The sequence below is a fragment of the Marmota monax genome, unplaced genomic scaffold (genome assembly GCF_021218885.2).
Source record: "Marmota monax isolate L192 unplaced genomic scaffold, Marmota_monax_Labrador192_F-V1.1 WCK01_AAM20220418_F8-fsc00164, whole genome shotgun sequence".
NCBI lineage: Eukaryota > Metazoa > Chordata > Mammalia > Rodentia > Sciuridae > Marmota > Marmota monax.
Window position 1 is genome coordinate 2631611 of NW_026693313.1, and position 20358 is coordinate 2651968.

The following is a 20358-nucleotide window of genomic DNA, read 5'->3' on the forward strand; positions in this document are numbered from 1 at the left end:
CGTGCGACAGCTGTTGTGACTCACCCACAAGGAAATGGAGTGGATATATTAACAAGTAGAAATTGGGATATGTGCAACCTGTTGCACATTGAGAGAAAACATTGTGTGAGACACACCAATGGGTAGAAATTAGAAAATAAAAGATCTGTTTTGAAAGCACCCCAGATGTATGAGCTGTATTCTGCTATTGTATATGTTGAGACCTATCTATCTACTGCATAGTTTCGTGCCTTAATCTTCCTTTTATCACAGTCATATCCTTATTTACTAAGTAAAACCTGATGCCTGTACTAGATCTGACAGAGTGTACAATAATAAGTATTAGAAAATGTGTTAAAGGTATGCATGCTCACATGGATGTGTACACACATGTACATGCACACACATGCCCTTTGCTCTCTTAGGTGAAGTAAGGTGAAGTAACCAATATCCAAGCTTGTGTTGGTAATGACTGTGACTAGAAAAACTGCATTCTAATGTAATCTGTGTCCACAGACCCTATGCATAATTTTTAGTTTGTTTTGTTTTGTTTCAGGTACTGGGGATTAAATCCAGGGACCCTACCACTGAGCTATATTCTCAGCTTTTTCTATTTTTTATTTTGAGAGAGGGCCTCACGAAGTTGTGGAGGCTGGCAGTGAATTGAGATTCTCCTGCCTTGGTCTCTTGTAGCTGGGATTACAGATGAGCACCACTATACCCAGCCCATGCCTAGTTTTGATGTAAATAACCTAGCCTCTCTGGACCTCAATTTCACATTTTAAAAATATATAGTATTTTTTAAAATACATAGTAGAAGTAAAGGTTCATTGTGGCTTGTTTTAAGTTTTTGAAAATTTTGTTCAGTTCTTAACAACCAGTTGTGTTTCTCTTCTAGGGAAGTGAGATTTAGCCTGTCTTCATATTTTATACTTATCTTGTGTCATGTTTTATCCAATATACTGAGGGTTTGTTCTTTTTAAATTTTTTTTTTCCCTGTTCTTCAATGTGAATCCCTTTAACATCTGCTAAACAGCTCCAAGGATTGATGAGGTCTGCTTTGGTTAATACGAGCACAGGTTTGCTATCAAAGTCTACATGCAGCTCAGTTCATTTTTTATATACTGTTCATATCCTGAGTGTGTCAGGTACTAGAGCCTTAATTTTTTTTTTTTTTTTCTGTTTTTCACTATTGACAAAATAGTCTGTAGCTTAACTTGGTCAACCATTGGCTACCTGATTGCAAAGCTGCACATCAAATAAAATGTCATGTGATGCAGGGCACCTCTTGCAAATGAAACACCACTGATTTCTTGCAGGTAGGTTGCAGTTAATGCAGTAACAGAGCGGCTTCCAAATGCTCTCTAGAGAACCCACTTTCCCTACCACTGAAAGTGAGGCCTATCTTGATATCTTACCACTCTTGTGCATTTAAACTCCCCCACTCAGCAATTATTCATGTTTCTTATACCAGTAATGTTATGTAATTTAAGGGCAATCCTATCTGAATGCTGAGAATGTGGACCAATTGCCAGGATCTAAAGCAAACATGAAGAATTTTCTATGTGAAGAATTCAACATCAGCTTGACACTAATTCCTGAGTGGTAGGTAATGAGAGGCTGCAATGAGAAGTAATTCCACAAACACACCTTTCTCTGTAACAATCGGCACTTAACAGCTCAACCTCCGTGGCCAGCTGAGTGCTCACAAGGTTCCAGCATCCTACCCTGTGAAAATAGCATTTTCATCTTAGAAACTTTAATTGTTCTCTTAAAGGGATGATGTAATTTATAATTACATTCTTAAATGTGCTCATATTGTCAAACCAGCAGTCCACTGGAATGTCATTTTGTTTATAGAATAAGATGTTCATTTCTTGCTAAAGGATGACAAGTAGGTTACTTGGTATCTCGTTTTTGTACACACAGTATGCTCAAGGTAGATATTTTGCTATGCTTAGCCAAAGAGTCCAAGGGGAGATATCACAAAATATTAGAATTTAAGGAAAAAGACCAGACAGAAATAATGGTTAAAGGTTAGAATTTAGTAGGTCTGAATGGTGAAACTAAAATTGATTTTTATTAGCTTTTCTGGTGTGTTTTTTGTTTTTAAGCATAAGCTGTGTTACTTTAAATTTTCCATTTTCTTTTTTTTTAAAAAAAGTAAATGGCACCATGAAATATATTTTTTATTTTGAGTGAGTAAATGAAGTTAAATCTAGCAGATCCATTCTTCATGGGCTAAAATTCAGTATTGAAATTATTGAGTTTTGATATTCTCTGCTCTTCTTGGAATACAAGAACATAAAATTGAGAAAATATTGAGATTTACATCTTATTTTTTAAAGTTTTAAAAACCAAACCTTCTGTTCTTTTCAGAAGCATTGATAAGCACTCAAAAATGTAGATTTGCCTTGTACAAAGGATGGCGCCAGTCTTGAAAGACCCAGTAATACATGCCTATTTTTAATTGATAAGAGTCAGCTTCCCTTCATATTGCTAATATACTTATACCTCCCTTATTTGTGACTAGTTAAAAATCTTCAGTAAAATAAAGTTAACACTAAATGGCACTTCATAATTGCAGTAATGATCACACAGCTGTGCGTTGCGCAGTTTATAACACATGTCAGTATCAGTTTAGGAGCTCAGCTTCATTTCCTGCCCAGATACAATTCTGCATACTGTTATTGTGGTGAGGAAGCCCAGCATCTTCCTGGTCACTGCTCAGGGTGACCAGCCAGGCCAGGAGTCAAGGTCTGCCAGGGCTGGTCCTACAGCACTGGGCTCTGCTGTTTCCTCGTGGGGTTCTGTTACTTATGTTTATTTGCTTGCTTGCTTCTTTTCTTATTTTTCAAGTATTTTTCTTGGCTAAGTTAAGAGTTATTTTATTTATGAGTGTGAATTTTCTAGGAGGAACCCTTACACTTAAATGAACCTGTAAGAAGCCCATAGAAAAGCAAGTGCCTGCAGCGCTAATAATGAGAACTGACAAGGCAATCCTGCTGGGTTTATTTATGACCTTCTGCCTTTGTTAGTGCTTGTGAGAAATTCCTTTCTAACCATAACAATATTGTTGGAGTTTGGCACTGTACAGAGAAATCCTATGGAGCCCCAAGGCCCACAAACTGGCACTCATTCAGCTCAGAACAGATTGCTGTGCTTGTTGCAGACTGACATTTTTCTTCACTCTGCTTTTATTTAATTCTTTAGTAGTTTTCAGCAATCTTTATATGTGTGTTTTTTAAAGAAGATACTGCTTTTATTCTCAGCCAAAATCCATTTTATCTGTAGTACAGTATCTTATCTACCTAGCAGTATGGAGGAAAATTCAGATGAGGGCAGAATATAGAAAACCAGAAAGAGGCCGGTCTGTTTTGTGCAAGAACAGACTATAGAGAGTTATATCACCTTCCACAAACTGATGGCCTCTTGCTGCTTCTGAGCAGCCTCATGTGGTTCCATGTTCTCAGAATAAAGAGCAAGCTCAGTAAGACAGACTGACCTCAGGTTATAATTTTGTTGTGTTCTGGTTATTATTTAGACTCCATTTCAGGACTTTTAAGACTGTTTAGCGCATTTGCTTCCTTCCACTCTTTCCAAATGAAACAAGAATTTGAAAAGCATCTATTCACAGAGAAAACTGTCATAAAAATAACAATTTTCCTTGAAAGTAAGAGGAAATTGGTAATACTGACCATGTAACTCTTAGAATGGGACAGGTGGCAAGATGGTTTTTTGAGGAGGGCCATGCACAGGAGCAACACAAGGCTAAAGCAGTGGTGGCCTCTGCTGCCTCGAGGTGCCAACGTAATGGGAGGACAGTTTACATCAGTCTACATCAAGTATCAGATGGGCATGTGACTTCTGCCTTTTCCAAGTGTCTTCAGGTTCAGGATGCCACCTTCGGGGAACAGGCTCTGCAGGACCCGCTTAGTTAGAAGTGCTTGTGTGTGCTTGCCACCCATTTTCCTCATGGCAAGGTTGCTTTCTCAGTCCAACTTTGTCGTGTCCCTTCATTGTTATATGCCTTTGTGTTAAATTTTGACACTGATTCTAAAAACATGAGTATGATTTTCTGCTACTACTGCTCAGCTCTTTACCATATTTGATACTTTTTAAAAAAGCTCATCTGTTGTTTGTCATACAGTGGCATAAATCAATACTGCTTATCCAGGTGTTCCATGGCTACGCGCTGGAACCTCTAGGGTTCCCTTTCGTTTTACTTTACAAAGAAGCTTCAGTGTTTGTTAAATAAATAACTTCTCAAGTACAGGGAAGAAAGTAAAAATCCTCCTAGATCTGATCACCCCAAGTAAGCATCATTAACATTTTATTGTCCATACCTCTTAGGCTTAAAAAATGTTATGTGTGAGCATTTATACATGTGTCTTCATGTATTTTATGCTATTTTATATGTTAGATCATGATGTTTTTCTTCTGCTATTACTTGATTTTTTTACTCAATCTTTTTGGTGAAAATTACATTTTTAATATGATGTTTTAATAGTTATATTTTTAGCTTGCTTCTAAATGAGATTTTACATGGTTTCTAACTTTCTGCCATATACTCTCCAGTTTTCACATTACTTCTTGTTTTCCTATGATCTCCATATTATGTGATAACTAATGAAAAGCGAAAGCATGAAGGCTAATATCTGTAAATGACTTGACTCATCTCATTCTCTCAGCCTCTGAGCCAGAGATCCATTTTATAGGTGAGGAAACAGAGGCTTAGGGATATAAACTCCTGTGCCATTGTCACGCCCCAGGAAGCAATGTAGGAAAGGTTTAAACCAAGGCTGAGCCACCTGGGCAGGTTACCTCTCTCAGGAAGTTCACTCTGGCCTGCTGCATTTGCAGGTTGTAAAGAAGTTCCAAGGCCATTTGCTGATATAATAGTGATTGTTGGGGCTGGGGATGTGGCCCAAGCGGTAGCGCGCTCGCCTGGCATGCGCGGGGTGCTGGATTCAATCCTCAGCACCACATAAAAATAAAATAAAGATGTTGTGTCCACCGAAAACTAAAAAATAAATATTAAAAAATTCTCTCTCTCTCTGTCTCTCTTTCTCTCTCAAAAAAAATATTGATTGTTAGTTAATGTATTTTCCTAACAAGTAATTGTTTGGCAAATATTTGTTGAAGAATAGAAGGATGTGTGGATGCCACTATCACCACTTATCTCTTAGGAGATATTTTTCTAGAAGTCATTTACAAATTCTTTATCCTTTACTCTCAATGTTTCACATTATAAAGGATATCAAAAGACACTGCGTGAATTGAATGTTTATTTGTGTATGTATGCCTTTATATGGCAACTGTTTACTTATGTATGCTTTGCATTTTGTAACCATACAAAATCCTCATGTGGCTTAGTATAATTTCCCCAATTTTCAGATGGTGAGCTGAGGATCAGTGATGTTAAGTAACTTGTCCAATATTAGAGGAAGAAATGATAGAGTCAGGATGTGACTTCAAAGTGCTATTACTCCAGAATTTGCTGGAGGAGTTAACAGCTATGTTGTCACTATAAAACCTACGTTATAGTGGATATTCAACAGGCCCTGTTTTTGGTGCTAGACATCATACTTAGTGCTGTTTGTCTGTAGCTGCTCAGATAGAGCCATTTTACTGTTCCCACACTACACACGATGAGTTCTGTGAGTGCATGTGAGGAGCCAGGTTCTCAAGGCAGATGTCTTCCACCAGAGCCCAGGTTCCCTTGTGACCACCTCCAGCTCCCAGTACAAATGAAGACTGTGGGAGAGGATACAGATTTTCAAAAGAGAACTAACCTCTACATGCTTCTTAGAAGCAGGCTTTGTCAGAGTAGGAAAGTAAAGTTGTAGTGAATGGGAAGGAGGCTTCATGGCATCTTCCATGTGATTAGGTTGATTACCAGAGAGTTCAAGTCCAACTTGACTGCAGAAGTTGTACTTTTACTGGGTTGAAATTAGGCAATGTGATGGGCTCATAAGTCAAGTTACTTAGGGCTCTCTGGTGTTCAAAAGTCTCAGGTGTAAGCAAGATGTGCATTTCACTCCTTGGCCTTTAGGAGTCCTGTAGTCTAATTTGTTCATGTTGTCTTTGAGACTCCTCACAGCCCAGGAAAGATCCTGGGAGAAACCCTTTATTCTACTTTAGGGCCTCGGAGCAGGCCCCAGCCACAGAGTGATTGTCCCTGTGAGGTGCCATCACCAGGTGGCTGGAGGTCTGGTGGTGGAGTGTGGAATGTGCTGGACTTGTAGGCCTAATCCAGCCCACTGTTGATAGCATCATTTTCATCATTGTTATTATCAGTATTGGAAGTTTCTCTGTGAAACTTCCTTTTGAGCATTAGTTTTTAAAGTAGCATGATATACAAGTGGTTATATGCTCTTAGGAAAAGTTATTATGTAAAGTGTTAAGTGACCAGCTGCCCCTGTACGAAAAATGGGAAACAGCTCATCTTGGAAACCTCTTTTCCACAAGTGAGTATATGAATCATTACAGAAAATAAGAAAAACGTATGATTTTTAGTTTGACTTTTGAAGGAGTACTACATGTATTGAATTCCATTTTAAGATAAAAATAATCTTCATAAAATAGTTCCATGTGTGATCTAGTTAAGCTTGTCGTGTAAAAATGTTCTGGGTTCCCCATTTTGTAAAGAACTCAGAAGTAATAAAGATGGTTTTTATGAAGATATCAAAATTTCAGCTTTCTGATGCATAGAAGTCATTAGACCAATCATTGCTTTCCAGTTTTAGAAAGGTAATTTTAAATCTTTATCAGTGAAATCAAGTGCTTCTTACTGGTAGATTTTCTTCTTTTGTGGTATTACTATAAGGGAGATAAGCAAGTAAGGAAGAAAACTGGGGTCTGAATTGATATGGTCTTAGTATTTATTTCATTGTTATTCTATTTCCTCATTATTCTTTAAAACAAGAGTGATGTGAATCCCATGTCTGTAATTTAACTGGGGTTGTAGCTCAGTGGTAGGTAGAGCACTTTGTGAGGCAGCAGGTTTGATCCTCAATCCAAAAAAATTTTTAAATAATACTATCTTATATTTTAAAACTGATTACCTACACAATTGCCATACCATTTGTTTATTCACTGTATTGAGCCACTGAGAAGCATTATAATGATAAGCATTATAATATGATAAGCATTATACTCCTCATTTTACAGTTTAATAAAAGATGAGATTGTCTTGCCCCAACCCTCATCACTGAAGGTGCCAAGCCTCAGAACCCTGCTTTCAACCAGTCCTCTCTCCTGAACTCACAGCACTCTATCATGGTAACCTTGACAACTCAGGCTTCCTGGGTGGGGGGGAGCCTGCGCATGGCATGCCTGAGGCCCTGGGTGCAATCCCAGCACCACCAAAGAAAGAAACAAAAAGAAACAAAACAAAAAAGCCTCCATGTTCATGAACAGAATGAGGCAGCGCTGACTGCTCAGGAGGGAGCTCACCCCTGACTGTTGTGGCAGGTCACCTACACCTTTGGGTAGGAGGACTTCCCATTTTGAACCCCGTGGCTGCTGCTCACGTCCTGACCTCCTCCAGCTCCTCGTGGTCCTCACAGGGCCTGTGCGCCTTTGTCAGTGCCTCTGGAAGGCAGCACATTGTCTTTGCCCCTTGAGCCATCCCTGTTGAGTCACTGATTTCTTGGGCTGCGTCCCCATGGCACAGACCTCAGGCAGTGCGTCCGGCCCCCTCTCCTTACGGTCAGTGGAGGAGCTCCCACCTCAGGAGCCGTGCTGCACTCATCCTTTACTTACCATTTTTTGCTTAATCTTCACGAAACTCTTTGAGCAGGAGCCGATATTTTCCCCATTTTATAGGTGAGGAAAGGATACTCTGCCCATGGTCCAGCAGTTGCTGAGTGGCCAGGCCAGGGTTGGAATTTAAGTCTCTTGCCCCAGCGTTGGCACATCTCCTTGGTGCTCGTGGGGGGAGCTCGGCAGTAGGTCGGTGGCCTGGATCCTGGAGGTCGGAGCCTGCAGCTAGGAAGACCTTCCCCCGTGGGTGGCTCTGGGAGGAAGTGGGGCTTCATCCCGTGACCAGGTGCTTGAGGGCTTCAGCTGCCCACTGGTGCGGTGGGCCTGAGGATGCAAAGACCCTGAAACGACTGTGTCTCGGTGCTGCCTCCCACTCCACCCTCCTCCTGTGCTTTGCTTACTGCCCCTGCTCGTGCTGGACTTTGGGTCTACACCACCATGCTCTCTCCACTGCGGGCTTCCTTTCCTCCCAGGAGTGACGTGGGCTGCATTGCTGTTTGTCTGTTTGTTTTAAATCAACATTGTGTGATTTGTGCTGAAATTTTTAGCTCTATCTCATTCAGTTTCACTCCTGTCCTATATTCCACTTTCCGAATACATCTCAATTTACATATTTTATATTGCTGGAAAATTTAATTACCTTCAGTTTTCTGCTATTACAATATGGAAACAGTTTTCCATGCTCGCATGTGTCTCCTTATATTCAGGCACTGGAGGGTAAAACTAGGATTGGAATTTCTGGTCATACAGTAAATACATCTTTAACTTTACAAGGTGCTGACAAACTGATGTTTAAAGTGGATATACTAATTTATATTCCTACTAGTATGTGGTGGTATAAAACATGTTTTTTCTCTATCGGTGTTTTATAACCATGACATCTCAGTTTGAAGTATCACTATTACTTGGTGATAAGAGTGTTGCCTAATTATCTTATAAAGGAACTCATGTTGCACAAAAAAATACCACATATATGAGAAATAATTGTCTTGACTGTAAAAATGAATGGACAAGGGGCAGCTCTTCCTTACAGCTGTTCCTTACAAGTAGATCTGGAAGGAAAAGGGAAAACAGAAAGTCATCATTAGAGTGCCAGAGTGATCGTCGCTTTGGCAAATCCCCCTGATGACCGCAAAACTAGTGGAGAAAACCTTAAGGAAAGGCAGGTACTTAGACAGCCCCAGATCTCCCCCCACCCCAGGTGTTTACCCCTCTGTGGGCACAGGACCACCTGTTGTTTCGTTGGCTTCATTTCCCTCCTTTGCATGTGGGCCAGATTTGGTGACTCCCTGTGGGAAGGCAGGGGAAATAGTTACTGAAGCCTAGAGAGACCTGTCCCACACCACCTTAGCCATGTGGGCGGCCCAGTGGTAAATCATGTTGACACTGTACTCCCTGGTGTGATAAGATGTGAAGCACAGGTAATTTTTCTGTTGTATTCTTCCCCCAAAATCTGTCATCTCGGTTTAATCATGAGAAAAACCAAACTGACAGTTGGAGAACATTCTAGAAAATAACTGATGAGTTCTTCAGACATGTCAGGGTCATGAAAAACAATGAGAGATTGAGAACCTTTCACAGCTTGGAAGAGACTGAGGAGACATAGCATGTCATTGTGACATGGTTTCTGGGATGGAATCCTAGAACAGAAAGAGGATGCTGATGGAAAAGCTGGTCAAATGTGAATCAGGTATATAGTTAATAGTGCTGTCCCAACACCTCACGGTTTGACTAAGTGTACTCTGGCTGCGGGAAGCCCTGGGGCTGGGGAAGCTGAGCAGCCCTCAGTACTCTTTGCCACTTTTGTTGGCTTAAAGTAATTTCAAAATAAAAAGTGGTTAAAATTCTGGGATGGATGTAGAATAAATATATATGTTCGTGTAGTTCCAGTAAATGGGGAAAATATCAAAATAACCAAGTTGTAGTGCTTTTCTACAAACAAAACTTCCCTTTATTCTACATGGACTTGGTATAATTTGTGAGTTTTATGTTTTCCTGTTACTATTTTCTTAAGTTGCTAATTTATTTGCAGTTCTTGTAGGTCTTACTGTTTTAAAAAATTTCCCTACTCTACTGCTGAAGAAATAAATGTCTCCTGAGGGTTCCTGCCTTTTGTTTTTAAGTTTTATTTTCAGAGTTTCTGGGTGGTTAGCATTACACTTCTAAGATAAACAGTGAAGTTTTTTTTTTACCATGAGAGATGCAAAAGGTGGTGGTGTTGATGGCTTTTCTGTTCTGAAGACTTTACAGTGTGCTTTCAGTGATAAAAACTGGGATCAGTAGACAAAGTCTAAACCTTATATATTTGCAGATCTTGTTAGTTTGTCAGTTTGCTTTCAGCACACATGGATCATTAATATTTATAGGTTAATATCTGACAAGGATATTTGCAAAGTACTGGCCTGCAAGTCTCCTTCGTGTCACTGGGTTAAATCCCTCCCCCAGCCTCCAACAACTGGATGTCTCAGGAGTCATCACCAATGGCTTTGGAATAGTAAATTAAGAGGACATGCTCTGTTAAGGGCATATGCTACTCATAATTAGCTTTTAGATGTTCTGCTATTTTAAGGTTTTCAAATCATTTTCTCCATTGATTATTATGTGGAACTGGAATGAGTAGGGTGAATGTAGACTTCTGATCATTGCAGTCGAGAAAGCACACTGCAGCTAGAGTGCAGTCACTCAGACCCTTATTATTCTGATTGTTGTTGGTTGTTTAATTTCATAAAATGCTGAAACACAGATTTAAAATTTTCTACCAATTCTCAAGGAGTACCTACAGTATGAATCATGTTTAACATGATCTTTGCTCATTCTTCACTAGAGGATATGATTTTTTTGGCCTTTTTTTAAACTTAAAAAAGTTTAAAATTTTGTATTTGTCACCTCACTGCACTTTTTTTCTCTTCCATGAGACTATTAAAATTCACCTTCTGGATCTCTCTTGGCTCCCTATTTTCTAAAAATGCAGGACTCTATTTCCTGGTACCAGAGGAGATGAGGCCATTCCCAGCTGCCTCCCTCAGCTCCCTGAGCCTCATCCTCTCTCATAGGCAGGCTGTCTTGCCGTGCTGGAGCCCTCCCTGCCAGAGCTCTTGCTCTCCCTGCCTGCTGTCCACCACCCTAGGTGCCCATCTTCCACAGCTGCCCACAGGCACCCTTCACTGTCCCCTGGCCTGCCTCCTGGCGCAGCCTGGAAGTGCCCTGCTGAATCCTCGGCATTCTGCATGCAGCAGCAGTTACCAGCTCCCGCTTCAGCATGCTCATTACTGTAACTTACCTGTCTGTCTCTCTCTTCACTGAGACTCCATGACATAAGAATTTAAGTGCATAAGCCCAGATAGGGCCAGCCAAAAAATATGTCACCCATATGCACAAACTGTTTTCTCCAGTTCTCCTCCCACCCACTGACCCAACTACCAACCTTAAATGGAGTAGGCGTGCCTACACATGACTCTTTCTCCAAGTTTCTCTATATCCTCACTTTGTTGTCCAGCTTTAGTTTCACCAGGACAGTATAATTGGTATTAAAAATGCCATCACTTTGGAGCAGCTCACGGGCACAGTCATGCACATGGGGGCTAGCTTGTCAGCACTGGCTGAGGCCTCAGCCTGAGGTCAGGAAAGGTTCTCACACATTGAACACCAAGTCAAATGAACATTTGCCTGGTAGGAAGAGTGAACCACAGTTGAAGAGGTTCTGTGTTTCCCCAGGAGGAGAGGGACAGACCATCTTGGCCCCGAGGGGGCGCCTCAGGATTGCAGTAGGAGCAATCACTCAAGTGTACGCTGTCACAGTGGTCATCGCTCCCATTCCTGAGGCTCCTCCTGGGAGTCTGACCGAGAAGGGCAATATCATTTCCAGATAAAGGGTAATTCCAAATTCCATACAAGCAAAACACATTTTGTAAATAAGTTTTCTCTCCAAAGTATTTTCAAGTTCAACATTGCTCCTGCTGTGTATGTGGCTTCTGGAGACTGTTGATGGTGGTGGAAGAGCTAACAATCTCCTGGGCAGAGCTCAAAAACTTGACAGTATTTTAGGAATCCCTGAAGGCCTGTGTAACCAAAATAATGTTTTCCTTCCATGATGTACATTTCTTAGGTTGACTGCCCCCTATCAATTTTGAGTGGCAGCACAGCACAGTTCATATCAAGAGTTCATTTTAGGTGCTGATTTTTTAAAAAAACAAAGACATTGTGACCATTATACTAATATTTATAATCATATGCTTACCTCTGAATCCTGATTTAGTGTCAGTTTAGTTGATTGTCCTATAGATGTCCCCTTAAAATGAGAGTTATCCATAATACAGTCTTTGCTTGGGAAGGAATAAGAGGGTGACAGATGCCAGAAAGTGGTTCTTGATGCCTCTTTTAAAATAAATTTTGCCTTATATATTTTTCTTGTATCATCCCTGGCTTTTGGCTATGGTTTTGAGATTTGTGGAACTTTTGACTAATTTTAAATCAACATCAGACTTTTTTTTTTCCAGTTTATCTCATAAACATCTTAAGACTATGCACTGTAAATATTGTCTTATATAATATTTATTTGGAAATGTTTAAATAAAAAGTAAGCCATGGCTTTTCTAAGATACGTAAGAGGAAAAAAAAACTATCATTTTAAGAGCTAGTGCATTTTTTTGGGAAGGACTTTCTTTGTGGACTCTGGCTTTCTAGTTTCTTTGCATTTTCCTTGTTCAGACAGGAAGTCTAAAGCTTTTAATTCATCTGCTGTCTAGATAAGTGAGAGCATCAGGGACTTGGGCAGTATCTTGAAATACACCATTCAACGCAGGCTTGTGTTGAGACAAAGCCTAGAAACATCATGGAAATCCCACAGAGTCACTGTGAGGTAACCCTTCTTTCATGTCAGTCAATTATAAGATCAAATATAGTATCAATTTCAAGGTATATTTGCATCACATGTCTAAAACAATAGTTCCAAAATAAGGTTAGAAGATATGAAGTCATCTCACAGTATGTTTGGGGAGAGCTCAGAGCCTAATGAGGCTGAAGCCTTGCTCTCCAGAAAGTGGATTAGAAACAGACGGCTGAAAATTCATAACTAAATTTTAATAGCTAGGTCAGTAATTTTTGGTAGAGGGTTTGTGGTAAATATTTAGAAATATTTGCACATGCTGTATTACTCCCTGTGGTGTTTGCAGCTGTATTCCACTGTAGAGCTTATAAATTTAGTGTCTTCTGCCTGACAATAGTCAAATCCCTCCATTATTTGCCCCACATCTGGCACAGGAGTCACTATCCTCAAGAAAGTTAGGGCCTGTTGAAGAGAGTTGTGTATGCCTACTCTTGGTAGTTATTACTCTAAACTGGAGAAGAGACTTTTTTGAAGACCGGTGAACTGGCATTTTAACCTAAGCTTTAAACTCGTGGGAAGTCACAGTGAGAAATCATTAACTGTATCCTATTAAAACCTGAAGAATCAAGAGACCTGGGCTAGTTGCATTGATTAAAATCTCTTTTCTGTTTCTAACTCAGTGTTTATCTCCATGCTCTCTGGGGCACTTCTGAGCAAGAGATGCCCACATGTGTGCAGCTGGGGGCAGCTCACTATCCATGCTCACCTAACACCATCATCTAATTGTACTGAAAACCAGAGCTTAGAGTATTTTGAAGTTCATTTTCTTTTTTAAAAACCCACTTATTTAATTAAGCAAGGGAGTAAAATTTCTAACTTATTCCCAGTTCTTTAAGATAGTTAAACGTCACCAGTATTGACTGAATTTATTTTTCAGTAGGCTAACTTAATGCTAAATTGAATACCATCAAAGCCAAAGACGTCTTTTGATGTAGCGAGTCACAATGCAGTGTTTTAAAATATTTGTGGGGACGTTCATTTGTAAAATATAGACATGCAAGAGTATTTATACTTAATGTTATGCGTCTGTTTTATTTACATGTAGATCTTAAAAATTCTTGCTCTGCACCTTGTTTGTAGACTATTCATTTTATTTTTATATATATATATATATATATATATATATATATATATATATATTCATATTCATATATATATTCCTTCCGTCACTGGCATCCCTGGCCCTGTCCTACTGTGTTGAGTCAGGAGCATTGTTGTGCTGTATGTTAACTTTTCTCTTGTCAAGTCTGAGATTGTTACTACTCTCTGGTGGCATGTCATTCTATGCACAGTTAAATTCCTTTACTTGTCACTTGGATTAGAATGAAGATTGTACATGGATAAAGAGGGTGAAGGGGTAAAGGGATGGTTGCAGAGGAAAAGCTGCAGAAAACATTCATTTAAATTGTTCAAAAGTAAAATAAATTTTGTTAATTTGGAGGTTTTTTAGACAGTGATTTAAAAAAAAATAAATTATCCATTGATAGCAGGAGTCACAGTCTTTTGGTTTTGGAAAGTATTCAGTATTTTGATTGACATCAGATATTGAAAACCCAACTTGGTTTCACCAAAGCAAATTATGATGGCACAATAGGATTCTGCTCTGCATGAACCCATGAAATCATTGCCCTACTCATCACTCCATCAGGAAAGCCAAGAGTTTAAGGAATGCAGTGGGGCAGGGCAACTCCTGCCCCTAAAGATCTTCCCTGCAGTTAGTTCCCTTACCTGCCAGCTCTCCAGCAAGATAAGTGGAAGCAGTGTAGCTTGAAGGTGCCTCTGCTAGAAAGAGATGCAGCCAGGCCTCTCTGTTCTATACAGGCATCGCTGATCTGACAGCACTTATAAAAGAAGAAGGGAGTCAGTGCCCTGCTGACTAAATTGTCCTCCAGGGGAGTATTAGTTACAGAGCTTCTTTGTTAACTAGGCTGGATGCTTAAACCACCGTTGAACTTCTTTTATTAGCATGTTTTAAGATTGTTCTACATATGGATGCCCTAAGTATCTGCAGGGCGGGAATATTTCCATATAATTTACATATAAAAGTTACGTGTGTGTATAACAGTAATATAAAAACTGTATCTTTTATTACTCTTCGGTTGCACCAAGGTCTAGTCGGCACTGAAATCTGATGACACGTGAGCAGGAAGACAGCCACCGTCTTTATATTTTCCTCTTGATACTTGCCTTGATCAGCTTGTTGAATAACAGAAATGTTTTTGATGCCTTTGCAACTTGAATGAAGCTCTCTTAACACCCATCCATGTCACTTTTTCAACCATAATGTGGAGTTTTAAGGGAGGACAGGGAAGGGGATTATGGATTGTGCAGAGAATTACAAAGATTTTTTCTTTTTTCAAAGTGACATTTTGGTTTTTTATGAAGAAAGATTTATTTAAAGACAATTGATGGTTTTTAAAAAACTGAATCTGCATTGTCTTCTCTGTTAGTCCCATATGCAGCATAATAGAAGGTGGTTGTTTACCTTGTCATCTCCTCACTGTGTGTTCTGGGAAGCAGCGTGGGAACCAGCTTCTTCCCAGCAGTGCTCTGGTTGCCCCTGTCCCTCTAGTGTTAGGTCAGGAAGCACCTGGCTCCTGGAGGCCACCCCCAGCCTCACCATAGGTTCCCAGGGTTAGGAGGATATTTTTAAAAGAATACTCATAATCTGGCTGTCACTTTTTTTTTCAGAGGTATTAAGGAGGAGGAAGCCCCTACTCTTGGGAGAATGTGTGCTGTGGTCCCCTCTCAGTTCACATTTTTCTCCCACGGAAGAGGTGAAGGCAGTAAGGTGATACTAGTGTTGCTGGTTCTTTTGGCCAGAGCCAGATGTAAACCTTCTCGGCTGTGCAGCCATAAGTTCTCTGTCATAGCTGCTCTGCCACCTTTGGCCTCCGGAGCCAAAGGCAGCTCTGAAAGGTATGGACTGGCCAGTTCAGGGATGTGCTGTGGACACTGTAATTTGAACTTCATATATTTTTCTCTTACTAGTTTTTTTCCAGTCATTAAAAAATTTATAGCTTGTGGGCAGAGCAAAAAAGGGGCCCATGTTCAGCCTGCAGGCCACAGCTTGCCGTACCCTGCTTTCAAGAGCCACTGCAGTTATGTCCCTTTGCACATTCATGAGATGGTTCCATCCATTAGAAAGGGGAACACAGACCCTGAAAGGATCCTCCAAGGCCCTCTACTCTTCCCTGCTTCACGCCCATCCCAGGCTCCAGGGTTGGGCCCAGGGAGAAGTCAGCATGCAGGCTGGTGCCGGAGGAACAGGCACAGTCAGCTCCCATTTTCCTTTTGAACACACCAGTGTCTGTGAACATGTACACATCTATTAACCTAAGTTTTTGTTTTGAGGAATTCCGATAACTGCCTTCATTACTGAAGTGTGACTGCTTTGTACATAACATGTACCTGGCTGAGTAGCCTGCCTGTTTCTACCTGTCTTCTCCGGGTTATATTCAATTCAGAAGCTCTAAATGGAACTATTGTTGAATCCAGTAATCAAGTTAAATACAAAGCTTACCAGCTGAATGTGTGCACAATCATGATCTCCTGTGCCCTGTGCAGAAAGGTTTATTTTATCTCTGAATTCTAAAATCGGATTCAGCCTACCTCATTTTATTTTGGGGATTTTGATATTCCTTTTTCCAGTGGTAACATTTTCGGTATACCCTGTTGCCATTTTGTTGTTTTTCATAAACACAATTATTTTACATTAAAGATAACTCTTTTATTTATAACTGAGAAGTTATTCTTAGCACATTTTCCCTGCAACATTCATCTCTTTGTGAGGTTCTCATCAGCTATAACTAGAGTGTTTAAAAATAAAAAAAGAAGAAAGAAAGAAAGAAAAGAAATTCAGTTTCTCTGTTTAGAAAAAAAGAGGAAAGAGAAGTTAATTACATGTTATACCAGATGATCAGCAGATGAACTATCCAGGGATCCTAATCTTGAGTTTGCTTTGTGACATTTTGTCATTGCTGAAGAGCTATGACCAGCTCTCTTTACCTTGCCCTTTTATATTTTCTGAGCTAGATTTATTCTTAGAACCCAAAGCATCCTCCACCCCCAGTTTTCAAAGCCCTAGTTTCAAAGGTCCCCATAGCAAGCAAAGTTAAACATTAATGAAATTGAGTGATTAGAGCTTATGTGTTAGGACTGAATATACCTTGAGGCAGTAATAACCAGGTATTTCTGATTTTGTCCTGCAGTATTTAGTCTGGATTACCAGGACAGATATGTTTTATACTGCAATTCAGCATTTAGAATTCACTGAACATCTAGTCCCCAGCTTTGCCTGGGCTTGCAGCATTGGAGATCTGAGAGTCCAGTGATTCCTGCAAGCCTTTGCCTAGGTACTGAGCATCTTTTGGTGGCCCCCAGTGTAGGCTATGGGGCACAGCAGTAAAGGAGCCACCATGTATGGTCTGTTGCTGCTTTTTTGTTTCTCCTCTTCCCTTTATTTTCTTTAGCTCCTGCATCTGTCCTCAGTAATGTGACCTTCAACAGTAACTTTGAATCTCTGAACTTCAGTTTTCTGAAGCTGTCAAATGGAGATTTTTAATAACTTCCTCAGAGGGTGTTATGGTCAAATTAGATAGCATTGCCAGCATCAAATTGTTATATAAAGGCATAAGCTGTAACATTAGGACTCATTTCTGCCAACGTAACTTCAAAGGAATTTATTTTCGCAATGGCACATAAAAATACAAATATCACTATGTTATTATAACAGTACTTTGTAGTTATTTAAAATGTAATAGTTCTTCACTGCAAAGTTTGGTTAAATTTTTGACTGTTGCTGGGCATGGTGGTGTATGCCTGTAATCCCAGCGACTTGCAAGGCTGAGGTAGGGGGATCATGAGTTCAAACCCAGCCTCAGCAACTTAGCAAGGCCCTGTGTCGAATAAAATGTTTTTTAAAAGGACTGGGAATGCGACTCAGTGGTTAAGTGCCACTGGGTTCAATTCCTGGTATCCCCCCCCCCAAAAAAAAAAGACTATTACTACATTACAATGTCCTAGTTTGAAATTTAGTCTATAATGTTGATTCTAAACAAAGGGACCCAAATCCTGTGGTTGCTCAGCTTATGGAAGCCCTCATGTTAGAGCCAGGTACTCCATTCCTACGGTAAGTCACCCCATCCATGGTATCTGCACGGCACCTTGCTTGGGCCTGATGGACTTGGCATGGCAACAGAAAAGAAAACAAAGAGGATGGTTTTATGAAGAGAGATACAGCTTGCCTCATTTTTTAGGAGATGCTCACTCTCATGGGTTCGTCCCAGGAGGGAACTCGTTAATATCTTCTAATAAAAAGTGGCCATACTCTGAATTGGGCGTTAATTTAGAAAAAAAAAATTTTTGCTCTGAAGGGGACATTGTTATGATTTTCATGTAGTGTGTTAGTTGGATATTGGTCCAGTGTGTTACCCTATAAATACATGCTTTTCTTTCTTTCTTAGGACCTGTCTGGCTCCATTGATGACCTCCCCACAGGAACGGAAGCAACCCTGAGCTCCGCGGTCAGCGCGTCGGGGTCCACAAGCAGCCAGGGGGACCAGAGCAACCCAGCTCAGTCACCTTTCTCTCCACATGCCTCTCCCCATCTCCCCAGCATCCCTGGGGGACCCTCACCTTCTCCTGTTGGCTCTCCTGTAGGAAGCAACCAGTCGCGATCTGGCCCAATTTCTCCTGCAAGTATTCCAGGTATCACCTTCTTAATTGTCACTGTTTTTCTCTGTCAAACAACAGCTCTAACATTCTGTGGTGGCACTCACACTCCATGACTTGTTTTATTATCCCCCAGTGATGGGACCATGCGTTAGGAATGTAGCTGCATTCTCAAAGAAGAACACCAGAGTCCCAGTTCCTAAAGAGTCTCAGCAAATGAGTCTACCACCTACCACCCGTTTAGAAAATACCAGATACTTTGATATTTTCAGTTGGCCAGAAACACAAAGCTGATCTCTGAGCATTTACTCTGTAGTGCTTTGTTAAATAAGATCCTCTACTGGTAAGTGCACTGTGGGTTATTCATGAGCATTGGCCTTGGTTTTTCCATTGTCCTCTTCAAAGTATACCTCAACGGTTATTTCTCAAATGTTTTTAGGGTTTGTAATTCCCCATGTCTGCTCATATTCACACACTGATCAGTGCCAGAACACACTCAGTGATGTTCTTGGAATTATTTATTTATGAATATTTATTTTTCAATAGCTTCATCTCTGATCCAGCTTTCTTATATCAAATGTCATACATTTAAACCCACCAAGCAACTAGCTTTCGTTTCTTATTAAATTACGTGTAAGTTTTTTTGTGTGCAACTTTTGCTAACATAGTACGGATATGTCAGAAAGCACTTTGATGGAACTACGTATCAGAATGGGTATTGAATTGCTAATAAAGTCTCATTTATATTTGATTTTGTATTTTTATAAAATGTTTATTATGGAATACCTGTATATTTATTATAGTGTATATATGTAACATAGATAACTTGCTAATTGTGAATCATGACCATCATGAATATTCATGAGTCCACCATCCAGTTTGAGTATTGGTGTCACTGGTGCTGTTACATCTTACCTGTATGTCCCTTCCCTGTCTCAAACTCTGTTCCTTTCCTCCACTTCTAGATTTTTTTTATCACTTTTTGTTTTGTTTTTGTAGAATTTTATTACAAGCATTCAGAGTATATGGAGTTAGTTTTATTTGATAAATTTCTTTGTAGAAATGTATACTATTTATTTAATGTCATGTTGTCAGTAATTACAGTAGAACTACAAGCACAAATTAAGAAGGCCCTGGGAAAATCAGAAAATGCTGCTTCCACTCACACCATATGTGGTCTGTTTTGTCTTACTTTTTGGCTAATGGTTAAGTTTCTAAGATTCATCCATAATTTGAGCATGGCCGTAGTTTTAAGACATTTTAATGTTACCTTTCCTTCAAGAATATTTGCTTATCCTCCTAGTGTTTGCAATAAGACGTGGACTACTTATTGTTAAGAGTGTTAACTCTGAATACTCCCTACTTCAGAATTTCTAAGGCAATCTTTGCTGTTCAGATTTTTTTTTTCAGATTGGTCTTTGAGGGGTGTCATCTAAATGTTGGAAAATCATATATCAAGTGTTGTATTTCTCCAAAAAGAGCTCACTCCTTTATTCTGAATTAATAACTAATCAAATACAGACTTTTCTGAGGTATAAAGAATATTTATACCTGACATGTGTATTTGACAATCTGAAGATGTTTTTATGTACATTTATCTTGCCAGGTGGAAATTTCTGAGCCTTTGTTTTCAGTGACTGGGTTTTGATGTAGTGTAGAGCACATACCTTAAGAGAAAAGCTCACATTGGGCCAGTGGTCCTGGATGGTCAGGCATTAGGTTGTTAGGTCATGCACACAGAGGAGAGGAATTGGTCGCCAAGTCCAGTGCTGTGTGTTTTGGAGGGTAAGAGTTGGTCATTGATCACGTACCGGCACAGTTGCTGTCCATGCTCCCCAGTAGCTGCAGGTGTGGGCATGGAGGGGAATACCAGTGTTCCTATTCATTTCTCCCTGCCAATTCCTTTTGTAATCGAAAACTGTCATCTTTCTTGAAAATGTTGTTGAAAGCAGAGAGCTTGTTTTTTAAACTTGTATCAGCAGTGCCCATCTTAGCTGTGCTTCATCCGAGTTCTGTGTTGGTTGATTGAACTTTTCACTGATATTTAGTACAGG

General features: G+C 40.0%; 1 protein-coding gene across 7 annotated transcripts in view; it reads left to right on the top strand.

Moving 5' to 3' along the window:
* The window catches only part of Arid1b (AT-rich interaction domain 1B), a 412777-nt gene that overhangs the window by 275143 nt on the left and 117276 nt on the right, over nucleotides 1-20358 (top strand). For all 7 annotated transcript variants that reach the window (XM_046456608.1, XM_046456610.1, XM_046456613.1 and 4 more), the window contains exon 5: nucleotides 18097-18340. In XM_046456608.1, coding sequence (XP_046312564.1) covers nucleotides 18097-18340 — 244 coding nt within the window. The remainder of the gene's footprint in view (nucleotides 1-18096; nucleotides 18341-20358) is intronic.